At 41.0% G+C, this 17,705-nt stretch overlaps 3 protein-coding genes across 3 annotated transcripts; all 3 read right to left on the bottom strand.

The window, feature by feature from the left end:
* Positions 1-30: 30 nt before the first annotated feature.
* On the bottom strand, positions 31-2,603 carry LOC121811233 (peroxidase 43-like). Its single transcript, XM_042212047.1, has 4 exons — positions 2,275-2,603; positions 2,000-2,185; positions 1,762-1,924; positions 31-683 (listed from the first exon to the last, which is right to left on the bottom strand). Exons 1-4 carry the CDS (start codon positions 2,464-2,466, stop codon positions 271-273), a joined length of 954 nt encoding a protein of 317 aa, XP_042067981.1. The 5' UTR covers positions 2,467-2,603; the 3' UTR covers positions 31-270.
* Positions 2,604-5,267: 2,664 nt separating this feature from the next.
* Positions 5,268-5,933, bottom strand: LOC121741670 (vacuolar iron transporter homolog 4-like). Its single transcript, XM_042134524.1, has 2 exons — positions 5,802-5,933; positions 5,268-5,666 (listed from the first exon to the last, which is right to left on the bottom strand). The coding sequence occupies exons 1-2, from the start codon at positions 5,931-5,933 to the stop codon at positions 5,268-5,270; spliced, it is 531 nt and encodes a 176-aa protein (XP_041990458.1).
* Positions 5,934-6,819: 886 nt separating this feature from the next.
* LOC121742159 lies at positions 6,820-10,517 on the bottom strand. Its single transcript, XM_042135212.1, has 2 exons — positions 8,405-10,517; positions 6,820-7,200 (listed from the first exon to the last, which is right to left on the bottom strand). Exon 1 carries the CDS (start codon positions 10,123-10,125, stop codon positions 8,422-8,424), a length of 1,704 nt encoding a protein of 567 aa, XP_041991146.1. The 5' UTR covers positions 10,126-10,517; the 3' UTR covers positions 6,820-7,200; positions 8,405-8,421.
* Between the last annotated feature and the right edge of the window lie 7,188 nt (positions 10,518-17,705).

Genomic DNA, 17,705 nt, shown 5'->3' with positions numbered 1-17,705 from the left:
CGATTTCGTTTTCTAACAGGTTATTACAGGTAAATCCACAAATACAACTTCTTCATTTTATTTATTTTTCAATGCAATTGCATGTACAGTGACAAAATGTGATAGTAGTATATTTATTTGAACATATATTCATGCAACATATACTAGCTGACGAAATTCACTGATCCACAATTTGTGTCAGATTTCATATCATACTAAAACGAAACCTTTTTCATACCGTATAGTAAAAATGAAATAAGACACCAATTAGAAACTAGACAAATTCATCGATCAATCGAAAGAGGCACAACTCCGCCTGATGGTGCCTTGCAGCCCAGTGAGGACTCCGATCCTTCCCATCCTCACCATCGAGTCGGCAAAATCCGCCTCGAACGACGGCCTGAACGAGTCCTCGAAATACGAGTCGACGACGGCCTTAGTCGACTCGTCTTGATAGAGGGCCGCATCGGACTGCAGCACGGCAAAGCCTTTCCTAATATTTTGCAATATTTGGCTGTCAAATAATTGCTCACTTCTCCTGTCGATCGGCAGCCTTACGTTGATGTCTCCGTTTTTCGGACACGTGGACATTAGCACCGGCAGGAAGTCCGGGTTTATCGACGGATCGGAGCCGCTATCGGCCGGAAAATTGTAGAGTCTGTCGTTCATGAAGAAACATGCTGTTGTGCCAATTGAATGCGCAGCTGAAATAACACATTAATTCTTTTCATCAATTCAGAAAAACTATAAATTTGTATTTTAATATTTTGTTTTCATATGTTACAAACCCGATTAAAAGTTGATCAATTTTACTACTTTTAATTTAAATGACTATTATCTCTATATATTCACATAGTACAATAATAATACTATACATTTCGTAATTGACATCAATTAAACTAACCACTAATATATGTCTCTAGAGGCTGATAGTGACTCATCATGACCTATATCAATCGATCCCACATTATTTACTTAATATAGATAAATTTGAATCGACATTATATAGTTTCTCTTCTCATGAAAACCAAATAAACTTATTCAAAAACATATTAAATGTAAATGACAACGATTTCATATATTGCGTGTGTGATCATTAATCAAGCAATGTAACAACTTGCATCTTTATTTAATTATCACATGCCATTATCTATCAATCCTTGTTTACATTAAGATATTTCCTTTCATGGTCCATCATTATAATTATGATCACATGATGCATGAACTGGAGAACTCGTTATCATGATATCATCCATAATTTTTTGTACTAATTATTAAATCCGGAGTGCCAATTAATCTTGGCATATTTTAAATCATATTTGATGAAATAGATCATCAATAATCTAGGACCACCGACAAAACCTTAAAAAATAAACAATAGTTAAAAGAAAATTAACATATTAATACTTGAGCTTATATAGCACCTTTCACGTTGTATCATGCACTATAATCCAGACGCCTACGTGCAATATATTATTGATATTTTTAACAAACAATGTCATTTATTCGTGGATAGACGATATCATTCAACTCATCAATGCGACATCCACGTATGATTTCACGGCATATACAATTTCACCTGAAAACTCTGCTACGGATAATCCATGGTTTTTACGACTGGTTTCTAAAGTTGCGGGCAAACCGAAATATGACTGAACTTTAACATGAACATATGTTGCCTAGGAACCAAAAACTAGTCATTTATTCAAGACTTCCTACCGAATTCAACACCCACAAAAGTTGCATGCTTCTTTGTTCATGAGAGAGAGAAAAAGAGATTACCAGTAAGAAGAACAAGATCCTTGTGAGTGAGGCCTTTCTGCAAAAATTTGGTTTTGAGAGTGTCAACAGAGTCACTAACATCAGGCATATTATCTGCTGAATCCACATTCGAAACCACACCATCTCTCCTCCCCATTTCCACCTCATACGAACTCCCTTTCGCCTAAACACAAATTTCAAACCAAATCAAACAAAAAAAGTCACAAAACTATGATACCAAACGATGATAAAATTATACCAAAAGTAGTGCTTCTCTCGCAGCCAAGGCAACAATGTCGGCGCAAGAAACCGTTCTCGGGCACAAGGCCTCGAGCTCGGCCTTTGCCCTCTCCACAATATCAAACCCTCTCACCCCTTGGTGCCCGAACGCATTCTTCTCGTCCCTCTCCGCCCCATTATCGATCAGGATCGACCCATCGCAACCCTAATTCATCACATTTAATTATAATTTATAATCACCTTGAGTGTGTGTGAAAATGCATGCAAGAATGTAATCAAAATTAATTGATCGACCTCAACGAAGCAGTCGTGGAAGTGGAGCCTGAGTAACACGGCGGCGGTGTTCTGGTCGGAGGCGGCGGCCTCACGAACCACGCCTCCGACTATGGCCTCCACGTTGGGGCAGCTCTTCGCGTAGAACCCGACTTGAAGCTGCCCCTGTGAAGTTCCTATGTTGAACAAAAGGAGTAGAAGAAATGGCAGCATTTTATGTGATATGTATATGTATCTCTGAAAATGAATTGAAATGAGATATTAATGTGCATTAATAGATGTGGGAGAGAGAACATATATATAAATAGATTAATTAGACATGTATATATGTATGTATAGGCAAGGAAGTTCTGGAAAATGATGGCAGTGCTCTGGTAATTAATTCAAATATGGAAATGGAACTGTTGCATTTGGTATTTATACGAATTAAATGCATGAAATCATTTTTTTAAGTGGATATTATCTGTAAATTTTAGAGCATCTCCAATAGCGGCGAGCGCACCGGCTAGCCGATTCTTGGCGCTCGCCGGTCCGCTCGCCGAACCATTGCAGCCGGCGAGCGCCAAATCGGCGAGAAAAACGGCGAGCGCACGCCGATTCCCGAGCGCTCGGCGATGCGCTCGCCGATCTCCTGGCCGCCATAGCAGGCGCCAGATCTGCGAGCGATCGGCGAGCGGGATATATTTTTATTTTATTTAATTTTCGAAACACTATATATACGCGATTTGCACGTCTTTTTCATTTGCACCACTTGTTTTAACGAGTTTTCTCTCTATCTTAATTTCTGTACAAGATCAACAACGCGAAATGAGTAACGCGGGTGGTAGTAGTGGTGGTAGTGGTGGGGATGTTGAGGAGTTCGAACGGCATTTGAACGAACAGTTGGAGGCCTATACGTCCCGAGAGATCGACCGGCTGATACAACGGGCCTTGCAGCCGGCGGTACCTCGACCTCGACCCGTTGTCCACTGCCGAGCAGTGATTGATCGGGATCACGTAGCTGCACATCAGCGGCTATTTGACGACTACTTCGCACCGAAGCCGCGGTTTAACGGCATTTTCAGACGGTGTTTTAGGATGAGCAGGGCCCTGTTTATGCGTATTGTTGACGCTTAGGAGCGTCGATATCTGTGTTTCCGCTTCAGGCACGATGCGACTGGCAGACCCGGCCACAGACCTATTCAAAAGTGCACTGCGGCAATTAGGCAGTTGGCCTACGGAGGCGCGGCAGGCATGTGGGACGAGTACCTCCACATCGGCAAGTCGACTGCCCTTGAATGTATGAAGTATTTCTGTCAGGGCGTGGTTGAAATATTCCGTGATCAGTACTTTCGAAGCCCTACCCCCGAAGACTGCTAGGAGCTGATGCAGATGCACGGGGCGAAGCATGGGTTCCCGGGTATGTTAGGCAGCATAGATTGTATGCATTGGGAGTGGAAGAACTGCCCCGCTGCCTGGAAAGGGTTCTACACGACCGGCTACAAGGGAAAGAATCCCACGATTATCCTCGAGACCGTAGCTGATTACCGGCTGTGGATTTGACATGCATATTTTTGGGTAGCCGGGTCGAACAACGGCCTCAACTTCCTCAACTCGTCGCCCCTTTTCAACGAGCAGTGCTAGGGCGTCGGTCCGGCCATCAGTTTTGTCGCCAACGGGAACCAGCATGATATGGACTACTACTTGGCAGATGGGATATATCCTAGGTGGCCTGTCTTTGTGAAGACGATCAGATGCGCATCAGATGAGAGGAAGGCCTACTTTGCGGAACGGCAGGAGTCTGCGCGCAAGGACGTGGAGCGTGCATTTGGTGTGCTCCAGTCTCGATGGACGGCAATTAGGGGTCCAACACGTTTGTGGCATGTCGACTGCATTGCTGATATAATGCACGCATGTATTATCATGCACAACATGGTTGTCGAAGATGAATGTGTACAACTGACTAGTTGGGCCAACGACGATAATGAAGCCAGGCCAAGCCACGTCGTGGCCACCCCCAGCGTACGAAGTGGGGTACCTCACGATGAAGCCGGCCGCCTCCAAGCACATGCCTACATGCGCCAAGTGGAAGCTCATATTCGACTCCAAAATGATTTAATTGAAGAGTTGTGGGTGCGGAGGACTGCACAACGTTAGTTTTTTTTTGTAATTTTGTAATTTTTTTAATGTACCTTTTTTTTAATTTAAATGAAATTATTGCATTTTCTCGTACTTGTGTCGTAAGTTGAATTCCGTATTTTGTGTGATTGTTATTTTTATAATTTTGTTTATTATGGCTGAGCTATTGCTTGTCCAGTTGCTTGTCCTGATGATGTGGCAGAAGGAGTTTGTGGCTGGGCTATAGCTGGGCTATTGCTATCGGTGATGCTCTTATGTGTTCTATGCACGTTCAATGAACTAGTAAAACGATACATGCTGCACAAATACTTCATATGGAGTATACTACAAAGTCCATAAAATATAATTAAATTCCTTAAAAATTAAAATAAGAGATTCATTCGAAAACTAAATTTCATTAGTGTCAGTTTATGTTTTGGAATCACAGTTCATTTGCTTGAAGGTTTATCCTTTCAAGCAAATTACCTCTTTCTGCACGAGAACATTTACCATCTTTTATGTTATAAATATGTCTTTTGCAAACACCTTAAACAAAAATAAAAGATATTACAAGAAAAATTAGTACAAAAAGTTGTAGGCACAACTATACTCCATCCGTTAAAAAAAATAGACTTATTAATTGACAACACAAGTTTTGATTCGCATTTGCTTAAGTAGGAAGAAGAAATATAAAAATAAGTAAAATATGAAAGATAAAGAAAAAAGTGGATTACATAAATAGAAGAAAAAAAATCATAATGAATAAATGAACCTATTTTCGGGAACGGATAAAGTAAATAATTTTAGTTCAATATATTTGTGCTCGATCGCATCTCAATTATTCGTTTTATTGAATTTAAATTATCTTGAATTCCTAAAAAATTCTGGAGCGATTTTAAATCACATTTCTCATACCGCTAATTAACAGCAAGTAATTTAGTAAAACAAGCGGTAACAGCCATAGCCATCCAGCCTCCCACCAGCACCCTAACACAGGAAGAGACCAGCCGGCTCCGTCCCAGCACCGCCCCAAGGCTGCCAATTGCCGTCAGTGCCACGGTGGTGGAAGCCACAATGACCACAGCTAACCTAACAGTATATTCGGTTATATAAGCAGCCACAAGAATTGGGGCGAAAGCCCCCAGTGCAAAGGCGAGGGTTGCTTCAAGAGCAGGTCGAAAGGGATAGCCTGAGCCTTCTCTCCTCATCTGGGTTATCACTGCTTCCACAGCAGGCCGAGAAGGATTAGCCGAGCCTTCTCTCTTCATATGAGCTATCACTACCTCTAGCTGAGAAGACGCATTGGACAAGCTCCCCTATCACCATACTGCAAGCACTAGCAAAGAGTCCTGCCAAGAAAGTGAGGATCAAAACCCTAACTCTGCCTTTGACAGCTCCGGCCCCCATCATCAGTGAGGCAACAGATACAAATCCGTCGTTGGCTCCAACACAGCTGCTTGCAGCAATTGTGCACTAAGTGATAAGTCAAATGCTTCTATTTCAGGAACAATCCTAATGTTGTCATGGTTTAGCCCTGTATTATCTCTTGGGATTGTAATCTCTATATGGTTTGGGAAAGCCATCACTAAGTGGGGGGAGAGAGAGGGATATAAGATGGCTGCTTGAGAAGGCCGAGTATGAAAAGAGGTGTATTTATAGATGGCTCTGAGAATTTTCAAGTATATAATACATATATATGAATTTAATCCAAGGCCGTGTGCTTTTCGTCCACCTAAAGATATTAAATCCAAAGAAACATATAAAAATGAAGAGAAATTTATGAAGATGGATGGATGCATCAGAAAGCACTTGCAAGAATGGAGAGTCTTGGAAAAACACCAAAGGGTAGCATATTTAATATGAAAAAGTGTGCTATGCACACACTAAGTGGGATGATAAGCCAATTAGAATATATCAGGGAGTGTGCATCCCACACAAAATCCACAAGCCTCACTAACATATTCATATAGTGCATTCATATAAAGACCATGAAGCTTATTCATATAAAAACCGACAACATGAATCGTCTTGTCAGACGAGCTTAAACTGCTAGAGAGAAATGGATGAAAGATCTAATGGAGCATAACTTTTCAAGTTGTGGTGTAAAGTACGAAAGCTATAACCTTCTCTTACACCACAATTAGTCTTACACACCAAGCTTAATGAAGAGGCTCTTGTTCTAACGTATTGGTGTAACAGCACTCGAACACAATATCAGCTTCCAGCCTAAAATATGATTGTGGAAGCAAATCTTATATCCACATAACAATGTACACTAATGACTAACTTCTATCGCCTTATTCTATAAGGGCAAGTAGAGCGAGGGCAGCATGTCACTTTAAATGGATCCATAGTTACAACTATGAATTAGATATATGCATATATATAATATGTATATGCATGTCTGTATAAATTAGGAAATGCCAGTGCTTTCACTAATACCATTGTTAGACAGATAAAGATGAAATATAGGCGAAAGCAACTTTCTCATTTTTTTCTGTTCTTCCAAGGCTGTTGTCATATTAGAAAAGGAAGGAGTTTTTGATCCAAGATAAAAGGCTATATACATCAAATCTACTCATCATCAGATAGCCACAGGCCACAGGCCACAGGCCACAGCATTAAACTAATACAGACTTCAGATGATGCATGCTATCATGAAGAAGCAAGAGGCTGATATTGGCAGCTTAATCGTCAAATACTACAGAGATTTATCAAAGCAGCAATGTGCACGGGCATCAGACAATAATGGAACAACAGGAAAGAGTACCCTTCTTACTCTAAGCCATATTTACCATTTCCGCCAATCCACTGAAAGAATGCCACCAATATTGGAGTCATTAAATCTTCCTGCAAAACAGTGAACAAAACTATGACTATTCGTACTCCGAACTTTACAATGAATCCAATCACAAATTTATTGAACTTTACGAGATCACACTGCAGAAATATCACCAAAAATATGTTGATATCATGCCTTTTCACAACGTACAGTTCGATTTTAACAAGTATAGTGGAAAAGTTTACCACACATTATGCTTTTTTATTATGTAAAATCATATTTGGTGCATAATAAATTATTAAGAGGTGAATAAGTTGTTCTAGATCCATAACAAGTCAAAGCCTGAGAGGTCAAGCAATTATAAAGTGGACATGACATAAAGATGTCACCAATGACATCACAAAACCATGTATAACGAAATCAAACTTATAATGTGAAACTTGAACACCCATGTTTTAAAAAATTAACCAAATCTAAGTGATACTCCACTTCTTATTGTGGAAAAGAATAGTGTGAGAAGAACCTTATGCCCCACAAAGAAATAAATGAAGGGTTACATAATCTGGTATCATGTTTGCTTATAGTGCTGCAAAGAAAAATTGTTTTAAGGGTATCTACACACTTTGCATGATAATATATACACACAGGGCCACATAAGTCATAGCACTTCTTGTGAAATTACTGTGCAATATTACACCTAAAGAGAAGTGGCGTACAGAAACCGAAGCACTAAGGTCAAATTAGAACAAAGAAGCAATAACTAGCATGACTTTTCCTAGTCCTAGTAACTTATTTTGGCCTGAAGCTTTTGTGGTGACAAAGGAAGGGTGAATTGATGCTTAAATGTCAGGCTGTGGTCTTTATCCAATATATCCCATAAATATTACTAGTACATAAATACCACTCACGACTTCAAGAATACAAATTCTATAAAACTCAACTTTTTTTACCAAACAATGCACTTCCCAGAAATAAAGGAAATCATACATGAGTGGTCCCTGAGACTAAAAACTATTCTAATTACACATATTGTCCATTATGATAGTATATAGATTATAGACAGATGTTATTGTCAGCAACACAAACAAAATCCAACCGACCATAGAGTCCATTTAACAAAGCAAGAGCAGCTTCGTAGATTAGTACTATGCCTTATGATGGATGAATGGTAAAAATAAAAGAAAGTAAGCAACATGAAGAGCAATAACTACTAATGCAACAATCATTGTATCCATCAGTTAAGGGGTTGAATAAAGAAACTAAATTCATTACCTGCTCATTGAGGAAGATCAACGGTAAAGGAGATCAGACAGAGCCCTAGATTCCGCAGAGCAGTTGGAAGTTAATCTTGTAGCAGAGATGCCAATTTTATCCAGAAAAGCATTAGAGTGTGGTTTAGCTTCAGAATTTGAGCTGTAGTTGGAACTCTTCACCCTCTTAGCATATTTAAACAGATAGCGGTCTATGCCATAACGCAGGAAACTCAAGTCAAGTTTGGTGCCAGGAATTCTTTTCACATATTTCAGATTATAGCGATCCTGCGCTGTATCAGAAGAACCACTCGGCAAAATCTCCTCAGTTTTACTCTTGATAGTATTAAGGTTTGCAGAATCATATTGGCAACATGCAGCCTCGAAGGGCGATCCACAGTTACCACAAGGGATGCTATCACCATTAACATCAATCAGGCCATTCATTTGGAATACCTTCTTCCCGAACCTAGTGCGCATGTAAGTTACAAGATCTTTTCCAATTCTACCATCATCTGCACGAGAACTAGTCCATCCAATATTATCACAACTTGGATCCTCTGATGTATCAGCACCACTCGTAAGCGAACACCCAACCCCAGCTTCATCTGAAGACTCAATCCCAGCATCATCCAAACAGGCAACCCCGGCCTCATCTGAACGCAAGTTCTTCAATGCTGGCTGCTGGCTGGATATTGATGCATAGATTTCAGTATTCTCATTTTCTGTTGACCAGATTCTCCGCTTCTTGTCCCGCCTATAAGGTATTAGTCCTTGGCTTAATCCAGTTAGACCAGCATTTGAATCATTCACAGCACTATCAGCACAGCTATTAAGCTTCTGATCTCGACTGCAGCGTTTTCCTAAACCAGACCTCTTATAAGATAAACCTTTCCAATTCCTAGTGTTCGAAGCATCCACATCATTGGAGCTTCCCAATGGTATACCCCTCAAAATTCTCGGTGAACTATTCATAACTCTATGCAGTTGAATTGCTAATTCAGTATCATCAGCTTCACTTTCACCACTACAATTCGAACTCCCAGCCTTCAAACTATCCCTATGGTTCTTACCAAGCAAATTAGATGCACCATACACCAAACCATCCTCATCAATCGTCCCAGTTCCCCTCCTCAGCACTTGGTCCTTCCCCTTCACCACCTTTTTAATCTCCTCCACCTCACACTTTCCATTCTGCTCCGAATTCTCCAACACATCTTTACCCTCATCCTTTTCTTTCAACCCACCCATGTTCTCACTCCCCAAAACCAGAATCGAATTTTTGAGCAATCCAGGCACCCAACAATCCACACAAACCCTAAAACCCTCAAACCCCGCCCCCAAATAACACCAAGGCGTGCATTTACCATAATCCCTAACACAATCATTATGAATTTTGCGTTGACAAGCTCTGCATGTACAAAGATCGCCTGAATTCCCCGTTGCCAGGAAGCAGTAAGGGCACGTTTGGCCCGAAGAAACACTCCTGCAGCATTTCCTGCAGAGGAGCACTATCCGCCAAACACTGTCGATCGGCTGGAGGCGGTCCTTAGGGTTTGATTGGTTAATCCGGCGACCACAGCAATGGCAATCGGACATATTGGGCTGGTCGCGGGTCCTCTTCTCCGGCACCGGAGGCGTGCTGGTGGCGGAGAAAGAGGAGGCGGAACTGGGGACAGATTTGGGCTTCAGATCTGTGATAAGAAGCTTCTTGGAGGGGGAAGAAGTGGACGAGGGTTCCATATGGAATTCAAGAGCAAATTGGCAGTTCTTGACCTTGAACTTTGGGAAAATCGAGAATATGTTTGCAATTTGAGGAGAGAAAACTGATGGTAAAGAAAAAGAGGTAAAATCTTAGGGTTATTTTGTGATTTGAGGAAATTGTTAATTTCAAAAACAAGGTTTTAACATAGTTCAAATAAGTTTTCACAAAAGGGTTTACTTAATAGGAGAAATAGTATCAACAAATTCTTGAATATAACGATTATGACTTCAGCTCGAGTTTTCATTCTTTATCAGAGTCAGATCTCTTATCTTGATAAGCGCCATGCATAATTTACCAGACATATCGTATGATCGTTAGTTTTTCCTCATGTTCAGTGAGTTATCATGAAATGTCGATGCAAGATATTCTCAAGTAATATTGTCACGACTCACAGGGTGAATGAAGTATAAAATAATTAAAACTTGAGAAACAATCAAATATGAATGAGCTTCACAAAATTAATAGTCCTAAAAAATGTTAACCTCGAGAGAGATCTTAAAAATGATTTAAAACAATAATCTTAAAGATATCATCCACACACTCCATTCCAGCGAAGCTATACATTGAAAAAGTGATTTTTTCAGTTCTTTCGGTTTACTTACTACTAACAATGTTTAACAAATTATTTGCAAAACATTCCAATTGTTCATCAAATAAAAGTTCATAAGATGTTCTTAATCCAATTAAAACATGTTGACACACAAACAAAATTATTCCAAATATATTGTTACAGCCTTACTTTAAGTATAGTTCATGCAAATCATAGCTACTGTAGAAAATTAGCTGAATTATTTGATCAAACAAGCAACTGCAACCACAAATTCAACTTGCAAAAGCATATTTGTCCCAATTCCGAAATTCTTATTTCTCTGAAACTCAAAACTCCATGTGGCCAAGGACTTGCCTTGGAGAGAATATCATATGTTCACAACAAAAACACAATAAAATTGAAGTGCCAGGTCATTTTGAGACAAAAGAGGATAATCTGGATGAATGCCAATGTGGGTGTTCTTCTGTTATTTAAGATGTGTAAATAGCTTAGTCGCAACCTGTAATAAGGAATTCCGGAAGTGAATCAGAATACAGCTTGTTAAAAGTTGTGAAGGAGAAGCAGAGTAATTAGAAGGTTTAACAGGAAATGCAGCTTACACATTTGTCAACACAGCGCCAATAGTCAAAGTATTGTCCCGTGCAGTGCTTATGCCCCGATTCATCACCTTGAATTCTTTTAGCACATGCCTATTAACCAACAGCGTATTAGCTTTCCAAAACATCAACTTCCGTAAGCAAAACCACAGAGGCATGTGGAGTTGGGACAAAAGTTTGAAAGTGAGAAAAAATAATAACAAATCATCACAGAAACACATGCTCACTGAAACAGCTGGAAAATATTTTCTCAGTTTGAAAGCTGTTAAGATTCCAAGACTAGACCACTGTACTAATAAAGGGGATTTCACTGCTGTAACAACCTTATGTAAGAGCAACCGATACAAAAAGCAGATAAATTCCACACATGTTCAGATTGAGTTCATTGTTCCACCCAAAAGTGATTTCTAAAACTTGTCTGCTGATTATACATTGCTTTGCAGAATCACATGGAACAACAAATTCAGTATCACTTTTTCCTTGGGATAATTCTAAAGTATCAAATTTACTAAATTCACCTCATACAAGTATATCATGAAGTCTTGCACATATAGATCCATGAAAAGTCAAATTTAACTATTAAAATGCAGGTCTATGTAGGGAAATCTGTAGACAGTAGCAATGTATCATCATGTACACAGGTGAATTAGAAGAATTCTTAATAAGGCATGCAGAATACTCATATTAGTTAAACAAGAGATTATCTATGCATATAAAATTTGATTATGACTTCCTTGTCAACATTGAAGACATCAACTAGATAGCACCACTTGCTTCATGTACTATTTCACTAAGTTTTGTTGTTTTTGCATCTTTATGCAACCCCCTCCCACAATCAAACGGAGACCAGAAGGATCTCCTCGTATACAGGCTATACAGCAGTCATAAGCATTCAATTATAACCAACAATAAATTCGCACACAGAAAATGACAAGGCAAACTATAAGAGATTAACACTAGAACAACGATACAAGCACAAAGAGTAATGAGTCTTATGAGTACTACAATCTGGCCTTTTTCTTGTAGTTCATACAATGGAATGCATACAAACAGCCTAATTGACACACAGCACAAAGAATTACTATTGCTATATTTAAAATAAATATGATGTCAATTCAAATATTATTTGTACACATACACACAAACTCCCTGCTATTATCACTTCAGGTTTAAAATGAATCATAGCCAAGGCATAATGAGCAATAAACTAATGAATGAAAAATGAGCTACATGAACTAGCTGGAAGAGATCTGCAGAAAACAACAACAACTGCATTGAAAAATAGACATTGAACATTTAACAATCGCAGTCAATTTGCCAACTAAACACACCTGATATTCTTTTAGTGGCCGTGTGCATGGAGCCTTGCACTGATCTTCGAGTTCCTTTTTAGGATCTACAGGCTCATCGTCAGCCCTAAAGAAGAAAATCAAAAGCGTTCAATTAACCAGTTAGCAAATGAATGCTATCAAACATAAATTTCAAAAATATCAACTGGAAAAAAGTTGAAACAATCTAGTAGAAATCGAGAAAATCAGCGCAAAAAAAACACAATCGTAAAGACGGCAATAGAAATTGAATGAGAACTCACATCGTTAACAAAAGGTGAACAGCTAAGCCAATCAACCTGAAAAGGAAAATAACAAAAAAATAATCCAAGCAAATCCACTCAAACAAAATACGAAAAATCAAAGAAAAATTCGTCCATCATTGTAATACAACCAAAACCTAATTAAGAAATTGAACATTAAATTAATGAAATATTGGACACCAAGGACAGAAAAATAAAAACTCACCGAGCAACGATAGGCGGCGGAGATAGAGCGGAGGAAGAGGGAAGACTGATCAGATGGAGATGGATCTGGCTGCGTCAAATTAACGTGTCCGCCATACGCCCTGGATTGTTCATTTCCAAAGTGCGAAATTACGATTAAGGGCTGCTGTGTTTAATTAGGGCTGCTGTGTTTAATTAGGGCTGCTGTGTTTTATTTATTTTTAAAATCTAATAAGCTGATTACGCATTTCATAATGTAATTTAGTTATGCATTTTATTTAGCAAATTTCATTTCCATGTATATAATTGTATTATAAAATCGCATTATTATACAATCCATATTTTAAAAAAATTGAATTATTATGATTGTGGCAGTGGCGAGTTAAGCCCCGTTCGGTTAGCCCAATTACGGACCTAGTGAATAACACACGCGTCTCAGCCCCTCACCGTTTAGAGACCGCAGGCCTATGGGCTCTACTTGTTAGTAACAACGCATCTCTGCGGTATGTGGGCCCGGGACTTTCCTGGGTTCGCCCATTTTAAAATGGGCCAAAGCCCATGAATACATATAGCGCTTTGAATACATATAGCGCTTTGAAACATCCCATGACTTTTCAATGTTGCTATTAACCTATTGAATACATATAGCGCTTTGAAAACTCTTACTAACGCGATGTGGGATTAATTGCTAATGCTTTTGTCTCCAAAGTAATTAATTATAATTAATCAAATACGATCTGATATTTACATATATTAAATGGAATCCTAATTTGATGGAGTACGTACTAAACAAGGTACTAAACAAGCCCAACAGCAGTAAAGCCCATCAGCCTAAAGCCCAAGAAAGAGTATCAGTTCGGCATGACTAAAGAGTATCAGAGTTCAGTTCGGCACAACCAAAGAGTTCGGCCCCAGCCTACAGCTCGGTAAAAGCCAACCAATCAAACTCTGCTCTCAGGTCGGCATCAAGCTCTACTCTCAGATCGGCAAAAGCTGCTCGGCCATAATTCAGCAGTTCGGTCTCAGTATTTGACCAAACTAGGAGATAGTGGACTCATGCAGGATTTCCACCTCCACTACACCCACGATCTATTTAGTGGTGTCAAGCAGTCATTAACTCATGCAGGATAGTGGACCCATGCAAGATCGCCACGATCTCCACGACATCCACTACCTAGTAAATAGCTGCATGCCACGATCTTGGTCCTTTGTATAAATAGAACCTAGATCAGATAGATAGGGTTAGCTTCTAAACATTCTCTCGATCTCTAGAGATAAAATACAAAATAGCAAGTCTGTATTGTAAGCTGTAGAAAACAGATCAAGCAATACAACTCTGCCCTCTTTTCTTCCCGTGGACGTAGATTTACCTCAGTAAATCGAACCACGTAAATTCTCTGTGTCGTGATCTGCATTTTCCTGCATTCATCACAAACATCAAAAATTCGCCGATTCATCACTGGCGCCGTCTGTGGGAAACAGAGAACCAAATTTGTGATAAAGCGAATTTTTGACCCTTTTTCCACCCCAAAAAAAAAAAAAAAAAAATGCATACCAGATCACACACTACCCGTAATACCGTTCGTGATAACCGTGAGGAAGCTAGTCCAGCTCGCAGGTCTGAAAAACGGCCTTGGGAGACATCTACCTCCGGTTCTCACGAAGAAGGAACAAGCCCCTCCAGGAGTCATCGCACCGAGTCTTCCCAGCAGCCCGATTTAAATGAAGCTGTCAAGCTGTTCTTGGCCGAGAAGCAGGAGGAGTTTTTAACCTTCCTGCAGAAGAGCCAACAGCCGGAGAAGACAACGACGGATTCTCCCTCCTCATCTAGGCATGAAAGTCACTACCGCAGTAGTGACGTGTCTTCCAGGAGAAAGAATCCTCAACCCCGACATGTTCCTGTTCCTCCTCGGTACCGGAACCACAGGAGAACTCCATCTCCTCCGTACCGAAGAGATGTCGGGTTCGCCATGTACGGAGCATTAAAGACTCCGTTCTCGGACGATATCACCCGAACTCCTTTGCCGCGGAACTACCGAACTCCGTCGATAACCTATGACGGACTCGTGGATCCTCATGATTTCTTGGGACGCTATCAATATAACATGGCGAACCAGGGTCTCAACGAGGTCCACATGTGCAAGCTGTTCCCCGAGCTGCTCATCGGGAACGCCAGAAGGTGGTTCGATAGCCTTCCTCAAGGCAGCATTAGATCCTACCGAGATCTAATGGATGCTTTCCACAGGAGGTTCTTTCAGAAAGCGGAAGCCCGGATCACTTCGGCTCAGCTGCTTTCTATTCGTCAAGGTCGCGACGAAAAAATCAGCGACTTTATGACAAGATTCCACAAGGAATGCCTGCAAGTAGACGATCTCAACGATCTGCTTGTCATCTCGGCATTCCAAAATGGAATCCTGCCTGGAGCTCTCTACAGGAAGCTCGTTGAGTGCGGTCCGCAGACAGCTCAGGAAATGTGGGACATTGCGGACCAATTTTCCCGTGCGGATGAGGCAGACCGTCGAAAACGGTCTTTAGACAGCTCATCCCGAGGAGACGAAAAGAAGCCCGATCATAGCGATCAGAGGCTTCCTCGCCGGACTCCATTTGAAAGAATTCAAAGGGCTCCGGTGCAAGGCAGATTGGGACCACGTCTCAATCCTGAGAAGCCGCCCGCTCAGTTCGTACCCTTAAACAAGTCAAGAGCGGAAATTTTCGAACTACATTCCGATATGTTCGAAAAACCAAGGCGGATGACGAAATCGGCCGCGCGGCGACCTCAGGATCAATATTGCTCCTTCCATCAAGCCCATGGACACGATACCGAGGAGTGCCGAGATTTGGCTGCAGGTATTGATGTTCTTGTGAAAACAGGAACGTTAAAAAAATACCAAAGCAAGCAGCCGAAAAAGAACAAAAGACAGAGAGGTGCGAACTGCAATCCTCAGGATCCGAAAAGGCATGAGGATTCCGAAGACGACGACGAGCCGCAATATGATGGAGTAATCCTGACTATTGATGCTCTCCCTGCCGGGAAGACTAAGTCGTCCCTAAAAGCAGAACGCAGAGGTTCCAATCAAGAGGAGCCAACACATAAAAGGCTGAAGAAAGACGAAGTGATTACATTTTCAGATGCCGATCCCGTCCCAGCCATCTCTCCTCACCAAGACGCTATTGTCATTTACGCCGGAGTGGCAAACAAACTGATCCACAGAGTATTTGTGGATACAGGAGCGTCAGTCAGCATTCTTTTTAAAGAATGTTTCGATAAAATGGAAGTGGATCCAGCTCGGCTCAGTCCGGCTCCACTTCCTCTGAAAAGTTTCGCCCAGGAGGACACCCGCCCTGAAGGTATTATCAGCCTTCCGATCACGGTGGGAAAAGCGCCTACAAGTTCCAATACGATGATCGAGTTCTTTGTGGTGAAAGCTCGGTCCCCGTACAACATCATCCTGGGGAGAGACTGGCTCAACACAGTTCGGGCCGTTTGCTCTACTTATCACCTCACCATCAAGATCCCCACTAAAGGTGGGATAGCGGTCATCCGAGGTGATCAAAAGAGAGCAAAAGAATGTCTGCAGATTGCGCTTAAAAGTGCCGAGCAATCAGTTCGGCACCATCAAGCATAGCAATCACAGCAACCGGAGTCAAAGGCAAGCGAGATGACCGAAGTCACTTCAGAGCCGAACTCAATGACCGTTCAGTTATACGAAGATGATCCATCCAGAACGGTCAAGATCGGCTTCGCAGGAACGCCTCTACTCCGGGAAAAGACCATTCAGCTCCTCAAGGAGTACAAAGATGTCTTTGCATGGTCTCCGTTGGACATGACCGGAGTGCCCCCCGAGGTAATCACTCATCGGTTAAATATTGATCATTCAATCCGGCCAGTAAAACAGAAGCAAAGACTCTTTGCGGCAGAAAGAAGCCAAGTTATCCATGACGAAGTCCGCCAATTACTAAAAGCGGATGTACTATTCGAGGTGAAATATCCTTCCTGGGTGGCCAATCCTGTGATGATCAAGAAAAAAGAAGGAGGATGGCGGATGTGCATAGATTTTACCGATCTAAACAAGCACTGTCCTAAAGATTGCTATCCCCTTCCAAATATAGATAAAAAAGTAGAAGCTTTGATCGGCTTCGAAATTTTCTGTTTTCTTGATTTATACAAAGGATATCACCAAGTATTGATGGATGAGAGTGACGCTCCGAAAACAGCTTTCATTACCGATTTCGGCATTTTCGCTTATAAAAAGATGCCATTCGGTTTAAAGAATGCCGGAGCCACTTATCAAAGGATGGTAGACAAGCTTTTTCGGCACCTAATCGGAAAACAGGTTGAAGTGTATGTCGACGACATAGTTGTCAAAAGCAAAAGCACTTCGGAGTACGAAGACAACCTCAAATCTACTCTCAACGTGCTCCGAAAAGCCAACCTCAAACTCAACCCCCAAAAATGTACCTTTTTGGTAGATTCGGGAAAGTTTCTGGGTTGTTGGGTTTCAAAGGACGGACTCAAGGCAAACCCTTCAAAAGTTCAAGTCGTTCAGAGCATGGCAATGCCGAAGTCCATACATGACGTGCAAAGGCTAACCGGATGTCTAGCCGCACTGAATCGATTCTTTTCCCAAGCAGCCGAAA

The sequence above is a fragment of the Salvia splendens genome, chromosome 7, assembly GCF_004379255.2.
Source record: "Salvia splendens isolate huo1 chromosome 7, SspV2, whole genome shotgun sequence".
Lineage (NCBI taxonomy): Eukaryota > Viridiplantae > Streptophyta > Magnoliopsida > Lamiales > Lamiaceae > Salvia > Salvia splendens.
Note: the sequence above shows the minus strand (reverse complement) of the source record. Positions and strands in the feature narration are given on the sequence as shown.

Excerpts from the sequence above, each read along its gene's own strand:
- LOC121811233 (XM_042212047.1), bottom strand. The coding sequence starts at position 2,466 with ATGCTGCCATTTCTTCTACTCCTTTTGTTCAACATAGGAACTTCACAG. Across the intron at positions 1,925-1,999 it reads CGAGAGAAGCACTACTTTTG|GCGAAAGGGAGTTCGTATGA; the intron begins GTATAATTTTAT and ends ATTTGTGTTTAG. Across the intron at positions 684-1,761 it reads GGATCTTGTTCTTCTTACTG|CTGCGCATTCAATTGGCACA; the intron begins GTAATCTCTTTT and ends GTGTTATTTCAG.
- LOC121742159 (XM_042135212.1), bottom strand. The coding sequence starts at position 10,125 with ATGGAACCCTCGTCCACTTCTTCCCCCTCCAAGAAGCTTCTTATCACA.
- LOC121741670 (XM_042134524.1), bottom strand. The coding sequence starts at position 5,933 with ATGGCTTTCCCAAACCATATAGAGATTACAATCCCAAGAGATAATACA. Across the intron at positions 5,667-5,801 it reads CACAATTGCTGCAAGCAGCT|GGGAGCTTGTCCAATGCGTC; the intron begins GTGTTGGAGCCA and ends GTATGGTGATAG.